This window comes from Manis javanica, chromosome 10 (assembly GCF_040802235.1).
Source record: "Manis javanica isolate MJ-LG chromosome 10, MJ_LKY, whole genome shotgun sequence".
NCBI lineage: Eukaryota > Metazoa > Chordata > Mammalia > Pholidota > Manidae > Manis > Manis javanica.
The window spans coordinates 118,929,406-118,950,350 of record NC_133165.1 but is presented as its reverse complement, the minus strand read 5'-3'; the positions used below and the strand labels follow the sequence as shown (position 1 = coordinate 118,950,350).

Genomic DNA, 20,945 nt, shown 5'->3' with positions numbered 1-20,945 from the left:
GTGTGTTAGCAACAGCCATGCCAGCCAGCCCAAACCATGTGGGCTCAGCAGATGACTTACCTGCTCGGGTTTTCTCGCAATGAGGTTGCCAATGGTCTTGCTGAAAAAACTGGCGAGCAGAGGATTGAGAGGTGGCTCGTGGTCCAGGAAGTTGTAAAGAAGGCTCAGCAAAGCCTCGTCCCCACCGAGTCGGTCATTGATCTGGGGCACATCGCAAGTCAGCAGCTCGCAGGCTGTGTTGGGATATCTGAAAGGGCACAATGCTAGCAGCTGGAGTTGAACTAGACAGACTCCAGCTCTTGGGAAGCTGCTTCAATAATCTGCCTCTTAGGAAGCCGATCAAAGGGCAAAAAACAAGACACTAACAGGCCTCAGGACAGAATAAAAATCTGACTGTTCTGTGACCAGCTGGCCTCACTGACTACTGGAAGCTCAGCATTTTTACATAGCTTTCCCTGGCTCCTCACACCTTACACCCTGAAAGCCCACACCTTCCAACTCTGCTCCCGTTCCCTAAATAACCTTCGTCTTTTGGCTCTCCTCTCTGTCCTCATCCTTACCTGTAGCCACGGTTAGTGAGGCCAAGTTCTCCTCCTTCACCGGAAGCCTCCCCTGCTTCCCTTTCCACGGCCTTCCAGTCCCTATACCTCAGCATGCACACATCTGGCTTGTTGTGGACTGAAGAACTGCTACATAAGCCGGTCACCATGCAGCACCAGTTACGAGGTGTTATGCAGGCAAATTATCACTAAGAAATACCAATATATGTACATGATATACCATTCACCTGACAACAGGCCAGACTCAACCTTATCTCATGAGGCCACAGTGCTCCCTGCCTCACCAATGGACACACACAAGTGTGCCGAGTGCCGAGTGCCACACCCAAGCACAACTGGGACTGTGGGCCAGCATGCCCGGGGCTGGAGCGGACAGCACCAGGCGGGGGCGTCCAATGAGGCTGACAGTCCAGGGGGGGGACAGGCTGTGCAGATGCAGTGCGTTACCTAACCTCTGCTTCCAGCTGGAGGCACGCCCTCCCCTCAAGGCTGTGTAAGGCAGAGCTGCACCCACAACACAGCAGGCCCGGGGTCAAGGTCGACCGCTAGGACCTCCTGTTCCTGAGCTACCAACAGAGGGCCCAGCACGGGCCTAAACCAAGGTGGTCACTGGGCACTGGCTCGAGATGCTGGGTTAGAGAGACCCCAGAGGAAACAGTGGGCAAAGGATGGCTGCCAACCACGTGTGGATGGGGGAGGAAATGGAGGATCTCGGTCTGGCTGTGGGACAGGTGTTCTTGTCAGCTCAGAGAAGAGATAATGCCTTCTAGTCTCAGGAAAACAGGGCCACGCAGGCAGGCTGGGTGTGAGGGACTTGCCAGGTTCACAAGAGGCGGCCATTTCAACAAACAGACCCAGACAGCAAAAGGGGGCCCAGACAGAGGGGGCAGTGCCTGGGCGCCAGGGCCCACCTCGTGGGATCATTACAAGGACCTGGCATGGTGGCCCAACCCTGTGGGCGTGCACGTGAGAACCAGTGCAGCAGAAGCGATGCGGCCGCCAGGGGCAGGGGGCCGGAGGAGGCCTGCTCCAAGTGCGGGACGCGAGGGCCAAGCTGGCCGCCCCACAGGCCGGGTGAGGCCCACGCCCTTCAGGCAGTGGGTGTCCGGGTCCTGCAGCCTCCAAAGGAGAACTACGCCACGCAGGAGCGCCCGCCCTGCAGCATCAGGAAGCTCCCCGAGCTCCCCGGGAGGCTGTGCCCTGCGGGCACACACACGGCGCTGACCCTCTGAAGGGACACGCGGGTGGAGCACCTGAGCTTTTTGTCACCAGTATTTTATAATGATTCCTCAAGAAGCAGGGTTGCTTTAGGAGGCTCTGTGAGGGATGGGGATCCAGTTAGACATGGCAGATCGAACTCACACACTGTGAGACTCCTACTCAAATGAGGCAGGCGAGGCCTGAAGACAAAGCACGTGCAGGGCGGGGGGACTGGCTGGAGACTCAGCAGGAGACTCCCAGGCCCTCCCTTGCTGCCGGCACACAGGACGCGGAGGTTATTCCCAGAAAAAGTGGACCAGAGCAGCCCCCCAACCAGGGGACACCAGCCACCGCAGAGGGAGGGGTAGGACCCTGTCCAGAAACAGGGGGTCTGGGACAAACTGCGTCAGGTGCCCCCAGCCCCCCTGACGCAGCCAGCCGAGGCAGGGGCAGGAAGGCTCTTTGCTGGAGAAACCAAGGGGACTGTCGTCTGAGGAAGCGGCTGGCCCCAGCACCACAGTGACGGGCGAGCCCCGCACAGACCCCTGCACGAGCTCGGTGCCTCTCCCGGGAAAGGAACACAAGTGCTGGCCAGACAGACCACCGCCCGGAGAGAGAGGAGGGTCGGAGGAGCAGAAGGAAACCATCAAGAACCACATAGGAAGACAGGGAATTTGAACAGTCAGAGAATAAGAAAGACCTCTCAGATTTTAAGATGTGGTAACAGAAACTTTAAAAATCGACACGAGGACGTGGAGATGAAATCTGAAGAGACCTCCCAGATGTAGAGCCAAAAGGGAAAGACCAGACATTAAGAGCAGCAATAAGACGGGGAAAGTATGAATTCCGGTGGTCTGACCCGACCCACTTTCGCTCTTCCTTCCCTTCAGCTAATGGTCTCCTCGCTGTTTCATGTGCTTGGTTTTGTTCCTGTGCATCATGAGTTTCTCCAAACTCTCTGACTATAAAACTCTCCTGTCTCATCCATGCTGCTTGGGGACCCTGTGCCCTGCCCCAGGTCCCCATCCTATCTGTAACCAACACCCTCTATACAAGACCGTATCACTTGTCACCATGCAGGGCACACCTGGGTCGGCACTGGCACTGACCAGACGTGTCCCACGCATGACAGCCCCTATCTGACCTTTCATAGACGGTCACCACGGCTCTAAACCCCCGGACTCTCCTTGAACAAGCCCCTGCCTCTGTCCAGGGCCCTGCTGCCCCTGCATGGGCAAGGAGCCCCTGCCAAAGACCCCAACGGACCACCCTGCCAGAGGCACTTCCGGTCACCCTCTGGGACAAAGCTCAGCAAAAGCCAGAGAGCATATTCTGATGGCTTATGTTACCCCTGCTGCTGTGGACGGGTAAGCACATCTGTGTCTCAATGGCACTTGGTATGAGGACAATGAAATGTGAATTTGGTGTTATTTTTACATTCAACAAAATGTTCCTTTGATTTTTTTCAACCATTTAAAAGTGTAAAGCCATTCTCAGCTCACAAGCCACAGAAAAAAGCATCTGACCCCTGGGCTGTAGTTTGCTGACGCTGCTGAGACTTTCTTGCCACACTTCCCTGGGGGACACGTGAATACCTAGGGGCTGCCCTATACGCCCTGATTCTGCTGTGTCCCTAGCCCCAGCTCCCTCTCCCCAGAACAGCCTCTCAGAGCTGGAGGCAGGGTCCCCAGGGTCCCTCCTGCCACCCATGGTCCCTCTTTACACACATCCCTCTGTCCTTACCCAAAGCCCTGCCTTCTGTCACCTAACACTCTGACCGATTGCAGAACGGAACATTTTAGGCAAAACTTTGAGAATGGTCAGTACCACAATGACAGGACACACTTCCTCCAAGCCAAAGACCCAGAGTGAGGGGTCTCACCAACACCACAGCTCCGTCAGCCTCCCTGTCCTGGGCTCGTGAACATGATCAGCACACCTCCATCTGGTCATGACTTGCTGTATGTGACCCAGGAGAATCTCACCGTGAGATTCCACAATCTTGGACACTAAAGACACCGACCCTCAGGGACAGCCTCCTTCCTTCTCAGGCCAATGCGCCCGGCTGCACTCAAGCTCTGCCCGCCACCTCCCTGTGGCACACCCAGCACACCAGCTGTGGCCTCATACATACTTGAAGCGGACTTTCTCCTCCATGTCCAGGGGCGGGTCCTGTGTGACGAGGCCCACCAGCTCCTCCATGCACTGCTGCCTACACAGGAAGTCCAGCAGCTTCTGGTTCTGAGCCTTGCACTCCTGCAAGATGTCATCTTCATCCATTAACTCACGCAGAGTTACATCCTCCCTGTCCAGTAGCTTGTCAACATGGGATGTGGTGTTCAGGTCAAACTTCCAGAACATGGTGGTGGCCACGGAGCTGCAAGCAAAGACAGGAGGTTCACCTCTCCCTGCCGGTGCACACCCACCCCACAACTCCACACCCAAGTCCAAGAAGGCCATCCCCACATGGGCTGGGCTCAAAGTGTACTTGGCCAGCACCTGCCCTGGCTGGACCTCTCCAGGTGAGGCTCAAAGTCAGCAGGGACTCAAGGCTCCTCCCAGGCTCAGTTCCTCCGGTGAGCGACCCTGTTCCCCACACCCTGCAGTCTACAAGCCCCAGGCACTCCCTTGCCGAGGCTCCCTTAGGCTGAAAGGGCCATGCAGCCCCTGCACCCCAGTTACAACTCACAACCTGCCTCCCCAGCATCCAACCCCCTCCTGCGTGAGCGCTGGACCTCTACCTAAACATCTCAGTAGCACATAGATTTTTAATTTTCTGTGTATTATGTTTTGGCATCTTAAAGAACCTTTCTGGATCAGGGGAGACTGCCCCTCCCAGGGCCAATTATTAGAGGCAGCAAGAGGTGTGCCAGAGCGTGCCTGTGCCCTGCAAACGTCGGGGCAGCTCCTCTCTGGGTCAGCACAGCCAGGGGACAATTGTCCTCGGCCTTCCTTACCCCAGGGCAGGGAGCCAGGAACTAGGGAGCACCCCTATCTACAGCCTAGGGCCTGCTGAAATTACTCGGACCAGCGGACCCTAAGCTATCCACCCGCCCAGCCCTTCCATGGGAACCCCCAATAAAGGCAATGGCCTAACCCTTCCCCCCTCACATCTGTGCCTCCGGACCCCTGACCCCTGAGGCTTCCCCACGGGGCCTGGCCCCCTCCTCTGTGTGATGGACTTCGTTCCCCTGAGCCTCTCCTGTGTCTCCTCAAGGGCCCACTCCTCACCATGCGATAGAAGAGCACAGGAAGTCTCGGAGAAGGCGACCCCAGCAAATCGGACTCAGGATGGCCCCTCTGTCCGGCAGGCCGCTCCTCTTCAGCCCCCACCCGCCAGCCTGCATTTCAGAGGCCCCATCTCGTGAATGGCCCCAGCTGTCCTTGAAGCCGGCACTCACTCAGCCCTCAGTCCCTACTGACCCGGCCCTTCCCCGACGCACCAGCACCCGCTCCAGGCTCTTGCTGTCTTCGCCTGGACTACACAAATTCTGTCCTGCTCAGCGAGTACCAAAGTCAGGCTGTGTGTGGGCCTAGGCTGGTCTGCAACAAAGTTTTCGCTGTTCCACATAAAATGAAAAACATAAAGCCTCTATCTTCCTTGAAGTAAAACCTCTATTTTGAGATGATGAAATCTTTTAAATGTTACACAAGTTATTATTTGCAAAATTACGGTAACAGTTGGGATTTACTTTACTTGATATTATTATTTAGAAGGAAAGAAGAGGGCTCACATGATGTGAACCCCAGGCTGCCTAGGGTTCTGTACGAAGCCCAGCTGGCCCAGGAGCCTCCTGCACACTGCCCAGCTTTCCAGCCACCCCTTTGCAGCCTCTTGTCTTTGCTCCAACAAACTTAATTTTCCCAAACACAGACATCTTCACATTCATGTTATCTCAGCTCTGAAACCTCCACTGGCTCAAAATGCCCTCCACTCTCAGGCCACTTTTCACCAAATGCCTCCAGAGCCTCTGTGCACCTCCTCCTGTCCGCCCACCCCGACAGTACACTTTCTTCTGACACAAACTTCACTTTCCCACCCTTACCCTTTGCATATGCTCTTCTGCTCAGACAGTCCCTCCTTTGACAGACCCTGCTCAGCCCACCAGACTGAGCTGATGACCTGGCCTTGGGATGCCCTGTGCACACCTGCACACACTGCCACCCACTCAAGGCTGAACCTCTGCCTATAGTGCCAGGGACTCACAGACTAATGCTGCAGGTTCCTGCTGGGCCCCAGGATCTTCCTTAGTTCTCTTGTGAGGAGTGTGATGGCTATTGTGGGTGTAGGTAGCACAGACTCTCAGGGACAGAAGTAAGGACATTAGAAACACTGTCAGGACAAGATGGCTATCTCCACACATACCAGAAGCCCCCTTCCTCAGAACCCGACAGAATGACTCAAATGCTTGGATAACATTCAATTCAGAGAAAGAGGGAAACCAGGGGAGACTGTTTTTTTTTTCCAAAAAGAAACTTGCAACACAGCACAACTAGAGGTGGCTTCTGTGGGTCCTGTTTCCAGCTATATAGTGGGGTGCATGGCTGGGTGTACCACATGATCCCATCAATAAAAAGGTACAAGTTTTTCTAGCAGGACCCTAAAACAGGACTAGATTAACCCAAAGGAAGACCCAGCAAAATGAGGAAATGAGCAACCAACACAGATGAACAAATGGAAAAAAACAGCAAGATACCAGACATGATAAACTCAACCACATCAGAAAGTACATTAAATGCAAACGGATTAATAATTTCAACTAAAGGCAGAAATGGCCAGACTAGATTTAAAAAAGCAAGAATTAATTTTATGCGGTGTATAAGAAGCTTACTTTAAATATAAAGACAGGTTAAATGTTTAAAAAAAAAGGCTAAAAGAATGAAAGGGGAGATATAGATTCAAGATGGCGTGAGAGGTGAGACAGAGAACTCCTCCCAAAACCACATATAATATGAAAATATAGTTAATACAACTAACCCTAAAACAGCAACAGGAAAGAAGGCTGCGCCAGACTGCATACACCTGGAGAACAGAGCCGACCTCATGAAACAGGGTGCTGTACCAAAGCCTTGGTCCGGTGGGACCCAAGCCCTTCCCCCACCCCAGCTCACCAGCAGGAGGAAGAGAAACAGAGCGGGCGGTGGGGGGGGTGTGTGGAAGCCTAGGACTGCTGAACACGCAGCCCTGGAGATCGGCTTTGGGAGCACAGACCTGCATTGCATAGTGCTCTGGAGATTAGTGGGGTTGGAAAGCTAAGACAGGCAGAATACTTGGAGAGACTGAGATTCCAGCTGTTCACAGAGGACAGGGATCCACATTCGGCTGCTCTGGAAGAAAGGAAAGGCGGGTGATTTGACAGGCTTCCTAGCAGCAAGAGGGCTGCTGAAGCGGCAGGGTTTGCACGGAGCTTCCTGAGCACGAGATGGGATAGGTGAACAAGGTTGTGTGGGCGCGCTCTGCCCAGCAGGTTGGGAACTTTCAGGAGCTACAGGTGCTCCATCCTCCTGCTAGCTACTCAGCTCCGAAGCCCCCACTGTGACAGGCAGCCTGCTGCACCTTCCTCCTGGCCCGCTGGCTCGCAAAACGGAAGTCCCTGCCCTGGAGTCAGGCCAGCCAGTGGGAGGCCCCGCCTGGAACAGCTAGAGACACAAAGCACAGAGGCTTACACCCGTGTGCTTGGCCCACTGGTTCTGACAGTGGAGACAGGCACTGCAGCCAAGAAGCAGAAAGAGCTCTTTACTTCCCACAGTTACCAGCGCCACTCCCCTACAACCCCCAACATCACTCCAAGGGCTGAGCAACCACAGAGACTAGAGTTTCTGGGCACTAGAGGGCCCCACATACAAACATGAAACATGAAAGGAACCTAGTTCAAACCTAAATATCACAAACACCATGGAAAAGGAACAAATGAAACTGAACTCACCAATCTTCTTGAAAGAGAGTTCAAAATAAAACTCATGAACATACTAATGGAGCTACAGAAAATATTCAAAAACTCAGGGAGGATTTCAGGAATGAGATACAAATGTACAAGAATACAGTATCTGAAATGAAACATACAATGGAGGGATTTAAAAGCAGATTAGATGCAGTGGAGGACACAGTAAATGAAATTGAAATGAGAGAACAGGAATACAAAGAAGCTGACGCACAGAGAGAAAAAAGGATCTCTAGAAATGAAAGAATATTGACAGAACTGTGTGACCAATCCAAATGGAAAAATATTCACATTATAAGGGTACCAGAAGAAGAAGACAGAGAAAAGGGGATAGAAAGTGTCTTTGAGAAGGTGACTGCTGAGAACATGCCCAGTCTGGGGAAGGAGATAGTCTCTCAGGCCATGGAGATCCACAGATCTCCCAACACAGGGGACCCAAGGAAGACAACACCAAGACATATAATTAAAATGGCAAAAATCAAGGATAAGGACAGACTTTTAAAAGCAGCTAGAGAGATAAAAAACTTCACATACAAAGGAAAACCCAACAGGCTATCAATAGAAACCTTACAAGCCATAAGAGAGTGGCATGATATATTTAATGCAATGGAACAGAAGGGCCTCGAACCAAGAATACTCTACCAGGTAAGATTATCATTAAAATTTGAAGAAGGGATTAAAATTTTTTCAGATAAGCAAAAGCTGAGAGAATTTACCTCCCACAAACCACCTCTACAGTGCATTCCGGAGAGACTGCTATAGATGGAAGTATTCCTAAGGCTAAATAGCTGTCACTAGGGGAAATAAAACCACAGTACAGAAAGCAGACCAATTAATTACTAAGCAGCTGCAAAATCAAATCAACTACCCCCAAAGTCAATCAAGAGATAGACAAAGAGTGCAGAGTGTGATACCTAATATATAAAGAATGGAGGATAAAGAAAAAGGAGAAAAAAAAAGAACCTTTAGGTTGTGTTTGTAAAAGCATACTAAATGAGTTAAATTACACTGTTAGATAGTAAGGGAATTAGCCTTGAACCTTTGGTAACCATCAATCTAAAGCCTGCAATGGCATTAAGTACATACCTTTCGATAATCACCCTAAATGTAAATGGTCTGAAAGCACCAATCAAAAGACACAGTCACTGAATAGATTAAAAAAACAAGATCTGTCTATATGCTGCTTACAAGAAACTCACTTCAAACCCAAAGACATACACAGACAAAAAGTGAAGGGACGGAAAAAGACATTTCATTCAAAGCATAGGGAGAAAAAAGCAGGAGTTGCAGTACTTGCATCAGACAAAACAGACTTCAAAACAAAGAAAGTCACAAGAGACAAAGAAGGACATTACATAATGATAAAGGGCTCAGTCCAGCAAGAGGATATAACCATTATAAATATATATGCACCCAACACAGGAGCACCAGCATATGTGAAACAAATACTAACAGAATTAAAGGGGGAAATAGAATGCAATGCATTCATTTTAGGCGACTTTGACACACCACTCACTCCAAAGGACAGATCAGACAGACAGAAAATAAGGACACAGAGGCACTGAACAACACACTAGAACAGATGGACGTAACAGACATCTACAGAACACTCCACCCAAAAGCAGCAGGATACACATTCTTCTGAAGTGCCCACGGAACATTTTCCAGAATAGATCATATACTAGGCCACAAAAAGAGCCTCAGTAAATTTAAAAGGACTGAAATTGTATCAACCAACTTCTCAGACCATGAAGATATAAAACTAGAAATAAATTACACAAAGAAAATGAAAAAGCCCACAAACACAAACACATGGAGGCTTAATAACATGCTCCTAAATAATCAGTGGATCAATGACCAAATAAAAAGAAATCAAGCAATATATGGAGACGAATGACAACAATTTAACATCCCAAAATCTGTGGGATGCAGCAAAGGCCATGCTAAGAGGGAAGTATATTGCAATACAGGCCACCTCAGGAAAGAACAAAAATCTTTTATGAACAGTCTAAACTCACAATTAATGAAACTAGAGAAAGAAGAACAAATGATGTCCAAAGTCAGAAGAAGGAGGGACATAATAAAGATTAGAGCAGAAATAAATAGAATCAGGAAGAATAAAACAATAGAAAGAATCAATGAAAGCAGGAGCTGGTTCTTTGAGAAAATAAACAAAATAGATAAACCACTAGCCAGACTATCAGAAAAAAAGAATCTACACAGATAAACAGAATCAGAAATGAGAAAGGAAGTCACTATGGACACCAGAGAAATACAAAGAATTATGAGAGAATACTATGAAAAATTATATGCTAATGAACTGGATAACCTAGAAGAAATGGACAACTTCCTAGAAAAATACAACCTTCCAAGACTGACCCAGGAAGAAACAGAAAATCTAAATAGACAAATTACCAGCAATGAAATTGAATTGGTAATCAAAAAACTACCTAAGAACAAAACCCCTGGACCAGATGGTTTCACCACTCAATTTTATCAAACATTTAGTGAAGACCTAATAACCATCCTCCCTAAAGTTTTCTAAAAAGTAGAAGAGAAGGGAATACTCCCAAACACATTCTACGAGGCTAGCATCACTTTAAAACCAAAACCAGGCAAAGATATCATAAAAAAAAGGAAATTACAGACCAATATCCCTGATGAACGTAGATGCAAAAAATACTTAACAAAATATTAGCAAACCGAATTCAAAAATACATCAAGAGGATCATACACCATGACCAAGTGGGATTCATCCCAGGGATGCAAGGATGGTACAACATTCGAAAATCCATCAACATCATCCACCACATCAACAAAAAGAATGACAAAAACCACATGATCATCTCCATAGATGCTGAAAAACCATTTGACAAAATTCAACATCCCTTCATGATAAAAATTCTCAACAAAATGGGTACAGAGGGTGAGTACCTCAACATAATAAAGGCCACATATCACAAACCCACATCCAACATCATACTTAACAGCAAGAAACTGAAAGCTTTTCCTCTAAGATTGGGAACAACACAGGGATGCCCACTCTCCCCATTTCTATTCAATATAATTCTGGAAGTCCTAGCCACAGCAATAAGACAACACAAAGAAATAAAAGGCATCCAGACTGGCATGGAAGGAGTTAAACTGGGAAGACAGTATAGCAAAGAGAGGACAAGTAGTGACTCTGTGGCATCTTACACTGATGGACAGTGACTTCAGTGGGGCACAGGCAGGACTTGATATTATGGGTGAATGTAGTAACCACAATGTTTTTCATGTGAAACCGTCATAACAGTGTATATCAATGATACCTTAATAAAAAAATTAAAAGATTGTATACCTTTTTTAAGAAGAAAAAATAGGCAAAATTTCTTGAATATAAACATGAGCAACTTAAAAAAAAATTAGAACCCTCATACCTGGGATTGTAAAACAGTACAGGTATTATGGAAAATAGTTTGGTGGTTTCTCAAAAAGTTAAACATAGAATTATCATATGACATAGCAATTTCACATCTAGGTATATATCCAAAATAACTGAAAATAGGTATTCAAACAAAAATTTGTCATGCAAATGTTCATAGCAGCACTATTCACAATAGGCAGAAGTTAGAAACAACCCAAATGTTCATCAATTGAATGAATAAACAAAAGAGGATATATGAAGCAATGGGACATTATACAGCCAAGAAAAGGAGTAAACTACTGATACATGCTAGAAAATGATTGCATCTTCAAAACATTAGTTAAGTGAAGAAGCCAGATGCAAAAGGTCACATGCCATATGATTTAATTTCTTTGAAATATTGACAGAGACAGAAGGAAAATTGGTGGTTGACGGGGGCTGGAGGGAAGGGAAAATTGGGAGTGACTACTTTACGGGCCCCAGGTTTTCACTGGGTGTGATGAGAATGTTTTGGACCTAGATGGAGGTGGGAGTTCTACACCATTGGGATTGTATGTAATATCACTGAATTGTACACTTAAAATGCATTTCTGTTACATGAACTGTTTCAATAAAAAATGCTTCTATATAAAAAAGGAATTTTAGCTGTCACTGTTTACAGAGGACATGATACTGTACATTAAAAAAACCCTAAAGAATCCACTCCAAAACTACTAGATCTGAAATCAGCAAAGTTGCAGGATACAAGATTAATACACAGAAATGTTGCATTCCTGTACACCAATGATTAACTAGCAGAAAGAGAAATCAAGAAAACAATTCCATTCACAACTGCATCAAAAAGAATAAAATACCTAGGAATAAACTTAACCAAGGAAGTGAAAGACCTACACCTTGAAAACTATAAGACACTCTTAAGAGAAATTAAAGAGGACACTAATGAATGGAAATTCATCCTATGCTCTTGGCTAGGAAGAATTAATATTGTCAAAATGGCCATCCTGTCTAAAGCAATCTACAGATTCAATGCAATCCCTATCAAAATACCTACAGCATTCTTCAATGAACTAGAGCAAATCATTTTAAAATTCTTATGGAACCACGAAAGACCTCGAATAGCCAAAGCAATTCTGAGAAGGAAGAATAGAGCAGGGGGAATTACACTCCCTGACTTCAAGCTCTACTACAAAGCCACAGTAATCAACACAATTTGGTACTGGCACAAGAACAGACAAATAGACCAGTGGAACAGAATAGAGAGTCCAGATATAAAGCAAGCATATATGGTCAATTAATATATGATAAAGGAGCCATGGATATACAAAGGGGAAATGACAGTCATTTCAACAAGTATGTTGGCAAAACTGGACAGCTACATGTAAGACAATGAAACTGGATTATTGTCTAACCCCATACACAAAAGTAAACTCAAAATGGATCAAAGACCCGAATGTAAGTCATGAAACCATAAAACTCTTAGAAAAAAACATAGTCTAAAATCTCTAGGACATAAACATGAGGAACTTCTTCATGAACATATCTCCCAGGCAAGGGAAACAAAAGCAAAAATGCACAAGTGGGACTATATCAAGCTGCAAAGCTTCTGTACAGCAAAGGACACCATCAGTAGAACAAAAAGACATCCTACAGTATGGGAAAATATATTCATAAATGACATATCTGATAAGGGGTTGACATCCAAATTACAGAAAGAGCTCACGTACCTCAACAAAACAAAAAGCAAATTAGCCAATTAAAAAATGGGCAGAGGAGCTGAACAGACAGTTCTCCAAAGAAGAAATTCAGATGGCCAACAGACACATGAAAAGATGCCCCTCATCGCTAATCATCAGAGAAATGCAAATTGAAACCACAATGAGAGATCTCCTCACACCACCAGTAAGGATGGCCACCATCCAAAAGACAAACAACAACAAATGCTGGTGAGGTTGTGGAGAAAGGGGAACCTTCGTACACTGCTGGTGGGAATGTAAACTAGTTTAACCATTGTGGAAAGCAGTATAGAGGTTCCTCAAAAAACTCAAAATAGAAATACCATTTGACTCAGGAATTCCACTCCTAGGAATTTACCCTAAGAATGCAGCAGCCCAGTTTGAAAAAGACAGATGTACCCCTATGTTTATTGCAGCACTATTTACAATAGCCAAGAAATGGAAGCAACCTAAGTGTCCATCAGTAGATGAATGGATAAAGAAGATGTGGTACATATACACAATGGAATAGTATTCAGCCATAAGAAGAAAACAAATCCTACCATTTGCAACAACATGGATGGACCTAGAGGGTATTATGCTCAGTGAAATAAGCCAGGTGGAGAAAGACAAGACAAGTACCAAATGATGTCACTCATCTGTGGAGCATAAGAACAAAGCAAAAACTGAAGGAACAAAACAGCAGCAGACTCACAGAACCCAAGAATGGACTAACAGTTGCCAAAGGGAAAGGGACTGGGGAGGATGGGTGGGAAGGGAGGGATAAGGGGGAAAACAGGGCATTACTATTAGCACACATAACGTAGTGGGGCGGTGGGGGGGACATGGGAAAGGCAGTATACACAGTGAAGACAAGTAATGATTCTACAGCATCTTATTATGCTGATGGACAGTGACTGTAATGGGGTACATGGGGGGGACTTGATAATAGGGGAAGTCAGGTAAACATAATGTTGTTCAAGTAACTGTACATTAACGATATCAAAAAAAATCATGAAATATGCCCAAAAAAACCCTGAAGAATCCACTCCAAGACTACTAGATCTAATATCTGAATTCAGCAAAGTTCCAGGATAAAAAATTAATATACAGGAATCTGTTGCATTCCTATACACTAACAATGAATTAGCAGAAAGAGAAATCAGGAAAATGATTCCATTCACAACTGCATCAAAAAGAATAAAATAACTAAGAATAAACCTAACCAAGGAAGTGAAAGACCTATACTGTCAAAACTACAAGACACTCATGAGAAAAATTAAAGAAGATACCAATAAATGGAAACACATCCAATGCTCATGGATTGGAAGAATTAATATTGTCAAAAAAATGGCCATCCTGCATAAAGCAATCTACTGATTCAATGCAATCTCGATCAAAATATCAACAGCATTTTTCAATGAACTAGAGCAAATAGTTATAAAATTCATATGGAACCACAAAATACCCCAAATAGCCAAAGCAATCCTGAGAAGGAAGAATAAAGTGGGGGGAATTATGCTCCCCGGCTTCAAACTCTACTACAAAGCCACAGTGATCAAGACAATTTGGTACTGGCACAAGAACAAACTCATAGATCAGTGGAACAGAATAGAAGCCCAGATATAAACCTGAGCATATATGGTCAATTAATATATGATAAAGGAGCCGTGGATATACAATGGAGAAATGACAGCCTCTTCAACAACTGGTGTTGGCAAAACTGGACAGCTACATGTAAGACAATGAAGCTGGATTATTTTCTAACCCCATGCACAAAAGTAAACTCAAAATGGATCAAAGATCTGAATGTAAGTCATGAAACCATAAAACTCTTAGAAGAAAGCATAGGCAAAAATCTCTTGAATATAAACATGAGCAACTTTTTCCTGAATGCATCTCCTCAGGCAAGGGAAACAAAATAAAAAACGAACACATGGGACACACCAAGCTAAAAAGCTTCTGTACAGCAAAGGACACCATCAGCAGAACAAAAAGGCATCCTACAGTATGGGAGAATATATTTGTAAATGACATATCCAGCAAGGGGTTAATATCCAAAATGTATAAAGAACTCACATGTCTCAACACCCAAAAAGCAAATAACCTGAATAAGAAATGGGCGGAGGATATGAACACACTTCTCCAAAGAAGAAATTCAGATGGCCAACAGACACATGAAAAGATGCTCCACATCATTTGTCATCAGAGAAATGCAAATTAAAACCACAATGAGATATCACCTCACACCAGTTAGGATGGCCAACATAAAAAAGACTAGGAACAACAAATGCTGCTGAGGATGCGGAGAAAGGGGAACCTTCATACACTGCTGGTGGGAATGTAAACTAGTTTAGCCATTGTGGAAAGCAATATGGAGGTTCCTCAAAAAACTAAAAATAGAAATACCATTTGACCCAGGAACTCCACTCCCAGGAATTTACCCAAAGAAAACAACTTCTCAGATTTAAAAAGACAGATGCACCCCTATGTTTATTGCAGCACTATTTACAATAGCCAAGATATAGAAGCAACCTAAGTATCCATCAGGAGATAAATGGATAAAAAGATGTGGTACATATACACAATGGAATACTATTTGGCCATAAGAAAGAAACAAATCCTACCATTTGCAACAACACGGATGGAGCTAGAGGGTATTATACTCAGTGAAATAAGTCAGGCAGAGAAAGACAAATACCAAATGATTTCCCTCATTTGTGGAGTACAACAATGAAGCAAAACTGAAGGAACAAAATAGCAGCAGACTCACAGACTCCAAGAAGGGACTAGTGGTTACCAAAGGGGAGGGGGTTGGGGTAGGGCTGGTGGGGAGGGAGTGAGAAGCGGTTTTGTGGGGTATCATGATTGGTGCACATGGTGTATGTGGGGCCACAGGGAAGACAGTGTAGCTCAGAGAATACAATAGAGACTCTGTGGCATCTTACTACACTGACAGAGAGTGACTGCAATGGGGTTTGTGGGGGGGACTCGATAATAAGAATGTAATAACCACATTGTTTTTCTTGTGAAATGTTCATAAAACTGTGTATCAATGATACCACAATAAAAAAAAAGAATGAAAAGGAGTACATCATGCAAGCACTAATCATAAGACAGCTCAGCTGGAGTGGCTACATGAATACTGGCCTCTAGTTTCTTTCTCACGATACCTCTATCAGGGTAATGCCTCTCATTTCCATTTTAGTGATTCACATTGCTGAAGGCATGTGAGCATTTTATTGACTTGATTAAGTCACCAGCATGAAGATACTCATTTTACCTTACCCCTTTATTCCTATATTTTAGTAGTGCCTGTCCTCACTCTCTCCCTTCATAAGTGCAGGCAAAGGTTTACTCATCTTATTGGCCCTTTGAAAAACCATCTTCAGGTTTTTTTCTCTCTATTATTTGTCCATTTCCTATTTTATAGATTTCCTCTCTTGTCTTCCTACTTTTCTTCCTACTACATACTCTGGGTTTAATTTGCTCTTGGTTTTCTGGCATCTTAAGGTAGGACCTTTTTAGAGCACTGGTTTTCAGACCATTCTTCTTTTCCTACAGACCTTTCTTCTTTTCTTTTTTATAAGCATTCAACACTACGAATTTTCCTTCAAGCACTGATTTATCTGCATCCCACAGATTTTGATATTTCCATTTTCACTGAATTCAAGATATTTCTAATTTCCCTTTTGATTGTTTTGATGTACAGATTATTAGAAATAAAATGCTTAATTTTCCAGTTATTTTGGGATTTTCTAACTATTATTGATTCCTAGCTTTTGTGGTGGTCAGAGAAGAGGCTTGTATTATTTTCATTCCTTTTAATTTAATTAATTAATTTTTCTATGGCCTAGCATGGGGTTGACAAACTTTTCTACAAAGAGTTAAGCAGTTATTATTTTCAGCTTTGTAGGCAACATAGGGTGAATGTTGCATATTCTTTTTCTTCTTTTCCTTATCCTTCTAAACAACTCTTTAAAAGAATTAAAACCATTTTTAGTCTGCACCTGTACAAAACCAAGCAGTGGGTTGGATTTCTCTGGAGGCTGTGGCCTGCTGACAAATGGCCTTACATATGATATTATCTGTCTTGGTGAATATAGCAAGTGCACTGGAAAACAGGTTTTATTCTCTGCTACTGGGTGGGGCAGTTAAGTCCAGTTAATTGATAATGTTACTCAAGTCTTCCATATCCTCATTGATTTTTATCTACCTGTTCTATCAATTAATGAGACCAGAGGATTGCAATATTCAACTACAACTATGGATTTGTTTATTTCTCCTTTTGATTCGTAAGTTTTTGCTTGATGTATTTTTAATTTCTTGTATTAGGTGGAGATTGCTAGGTCTTCTTTATGAATTGCCTGTTTGATCATTTTGTAATGTCCCTAATCATCTCTGGTAAGATAACATATCTTGAAATCTGCTTTGTCTGACATTAATATAGCACCCCAATTGTGTGGTTCATGTTTGGTGTATGTTCTTCTTTTTTTTCTTTATTAAGGTATCATTGTCATACAATCTTATGAAGGTTTCAAAAGAGCAACAGTGTGGTTACTATATCCACCCATATTATCAAGTCCCCCCCACACACTGCAGTCACTGTTTGGCATGTTTTAACACCCTTTTACTGTCAACCCATTTTGTTCTTTATGTTCGAGTGTTTCTTCTGTAAACAGCTACAAGTGATTGGGCCTTACTTTGTTATTTGGTCTGCTTTTCTCTAACTTTTAATTAATATATTTAGACCATTTACATCTAATGCAATTATTAATACAGATGGATTTGAGCAATTTGAAAAACTGCAACACCTTTTCATGATAAACACACTCAATAAATTAGTAATATAAGGGAACTTCCTGAACCTGATAAAGTACATCTCTAAAGACCCCAGAGCTAACAGCCTACCTAAAAGTGAAAACACTGAATGCTTTCTTCCTAAGAGCAGAAGACGACTGTAACCACTTCTATTCAAAATTGTAGTGCAGGTCCTAGGTAGTACTATTAATACAAGAAAAAGAAATAAAACACACATAGATTGAAGAGGAATAAGTAAAATTGTCTTTACTCACAGATGACATGACTGTGTAAGCACAATTTAAGAAATCTATAAGGGAAAAAAAGCTACTAGAATCAGAGTGAATTTAACATGCTTACCAGTTAAAAGTTAATATACAAAAGTAATTGTATTTTTATATAATAGCAATGAGCTGGAAAATGAAAAGGTTTTAAATTCTACTTAAAAGTAACATCCAAAAATATGAAACACTTCAGGACAATTTAATAAAGTATGTGCAAGACCTATCACTGAGAACTACAAGACACTTCAGAGAGAAATTAAAGAAGATTTAAAGGGAAAGCTTGCTCACAGATTGGAAAATGCAGTGTTGTTAAGATGTCAATTTTCCTTAAACTGGTATATTGAAACCATTCAATCCCAATCAAATCCTAGTCGATTTTAAAAACAGAAATTGACTAGCTGATAGTAAAATGTACGTGGAAATGAGAAAAGCCTAGATTAGCCAAAGCAATTTCGAAAAGGAAGAACAAAGCTGGCACACTACCACCACTTATTTCAGAACTTATGACAAAGGGGTATTAATTGAGACAGTGTGGTTCTGGTGTCTCAAGAGAATTAAAAAAGAGTTCAGAAATGGGCCAACACATACTCAACTGACTTTCAAAAAACATACCAAAGCAACTCAATGTGGAGAATGTACTCCTTTTCAACAAATGATATTGGAAAACTGGATATCCATAAGAAAAATGAACCTCAACCCTTACCTCATACCATGTACAGATCATACAGTTTACCATAAAAGCTATAATTTCTAGGAGAAAACTTCAGGAAAAAAATCTTTGCGAACTTAAGGTAGGTTAAGACACAAGAAAATACAAATTATTTTTTTAAAGCCCTGAAGAACAGGACTTTATCAAAATTGAAAACTTCTGCTCTTGAATTAAAAAAAAAAAAGAAGTCAAGTCACAGACTGGAAGAAAATATTTGCTATCTATATCTGAAAAAGCATTCACACCCAGAACATATATAAGGAACATTTAAATCCCAATAATAAGAAGAAAAAGATACCCAATTTTAAAAACAGGCAAAAGATTTGGATGGACACTTCATAAAAGAAAATAAGCAAACAGCTAATAAGCACATGAAAAGATGATCAATATTGTTATCGGGAAAATGTAGATTACAAACACAATGAGGTACCACTACATACCAAAAGAATGGCTAAAATTTAAAAGCTGTCAATACCATGTGTTGATGAGGATACTGAATTAAAACTCCCATACACTGTGAGCAGAACCCTAAAATGGGATAACCATTTTGGAAAACAGTTTACCACTTTCCTGTAGGTAAGGATATACTTACCATGTGACTGAAAATTCCAACCCCAGGATTTACCCAAGCGGAATGAAACCATATGTCTAAAGACTTCTTGCAAACGAAACTATGGAGACAGAGACTAGTGGTCACTTAGGACCAAAAGCTGCAGGAGGAAGTGACTGGAAAGTTACACAAGAGAATCCTGCAAATGTTCTGTATCTTAACTGTGGGTGGTATATTTAGCAAAATTCACAGAAACACAAATATAATATGGGTCAATTTATTATATATGAATTATACCTAAGATTTTTTTAAACAAGTGGTACACAACAGAGAGAGGTAAAGAGATCAGTGAAAAACATAATTAAGGCTGAATAGTTGCTCATAAAATAGTCATGGAGCTGAGGACAAGATTCAGAAAGAATTCAGAAATGGCAGAAGCTTGTTGTAAAATAATTCACAATTTAAAATCTGTATGATCAACAACAAAAGAAAAAACAGCCTAGCCCATTTGCTACTTGTCTTTCTCCGCCTGGCTTATTTCACGGAGCATAACACCCTCCAGCTCCATCCATGTTGTTGCAAATGGTAGGGTTTGTTTTCTTCTTACGGCTGAATAATATTCCATTGTGTATATGTACCACATCTTCTTTATCCATTCACCTACTGATGGACACTTAGGTTGCTTCCATATCTTAGCTATTGTAAATAGTGCTGGAATAAACACAGGGGTGCATATGTCTTTTTGAAACAGGGATCTTGTTTTCTTCAGGTAAGTTCCTAGGAGTGGAATTGCGGAGTCAAATGGTATTTCTATTTTTTAGTTTTTTGAGGAACCTTCGTTTGCTTTCCACAGTGGTTGAACTAATTTACATTCCCACCAGCAGTGCAGGAGGCTCCCCTTTCTCCACAGCCTCACCAGCATTTGTTCATTTTTGCTTTTGTTTCCCTTGCCCGAGGAGATGCGTTCAGGAAAAAGTTGCTCATGTTTATATTCAAGAGATTTTTGCCTATGTTTTCTTCTAAGAGTTTTATGGTTTCATGACTTACATTCAGGTCTTTGATCCATTTCAAGTTTACTTTTGTGTGTGGAGTTAGACAATGGTCCAGTTTCATTCTCTTGCATGTAGCTGTCCGGTACAGCCAGCACCAGCTGTGGAAGAGGCTGTCAATTCCCCATTGTGTATCCATGGCTCCTTTATCATGTATTAATTGGCCATCTATGTTTGGGTTTATATGAGGGCTCTCTCTTCTGTTCCACTGATCTTTGGGCCTGTCCTTGTGCCAGTACCAAATTGGGTTGATTACCGCGGCTTTGTAGTAGAGCTTGAGATTGGGGAGCATAATCCCCCCACTTTATTCTTCCTTCTCAGGACTGCTTTGGTTATTCGGGATTTTTCATGGTTCCATGTGAATTTCAGAACTATTTGTTCTAGTTCATTGAAGAATGCTGTGGGAATTTTGATAGGGATTGCATTGAATCTATAGATTGCTTTAGGCAGGATGGCCATTTTGACAATATTAATTCTTCCTACCCAAGAGCATGAAATGTATTTCCATTCATTGGTGTCTTCTTTAATTTCTCTCATATGGAGTGTCTTGTAGCTTTCAGGGTATAGATATTTCACCTCCTTGGTTAGGTTTATTCCTAGTTATTTTATTCTTTTTGATGCAATTATAAATGGAATTGTTTTCCTGATTTCTCTTTCTTCTAGTTTGTTGTTAGTATACAGAAATGCCACAGATTTCTGTGTATTAATTTTGTATCTAGCAACTTTGCAGAAT

At 43.1% G+C, this 20,945-nt stretch overlaps 1 protein-coding gene across 7 annotated transcripts in view; it reads right to left on the bottom strand.

Annotated features, from left to right (window-relative positions):
* Positions 1–20,945, bottom strand: part of PPP6R2 (protein phosphatase 6 regulatory subunit 2) — an 86,511-nt gene that overhangs the window by 31,433 nt on the left and 34,133 nt on the right. For all 7 annotated transcript variants that reach the window (XR_005058109.2, XM_037006642.2, XM_073214092.1 and 4 more), the window contains 2 exons: positions 3,895–4,137; positions 61–247 (listed from right to left, as the gene is read on the bottom strand). Coding sequence is in view for 6 of the 7 variants with exons in the window: in XM_037006642.2 (XP_036862537.2) it covers positions 61–247; positions 3,895–4,137 (430 nt within the window). In the remaining variant the exon portion in view is untranslated. The remainder of the gene's footprint in view (positions 1–60; positions 248–3,894; positions 4,138–20,945) is intronic.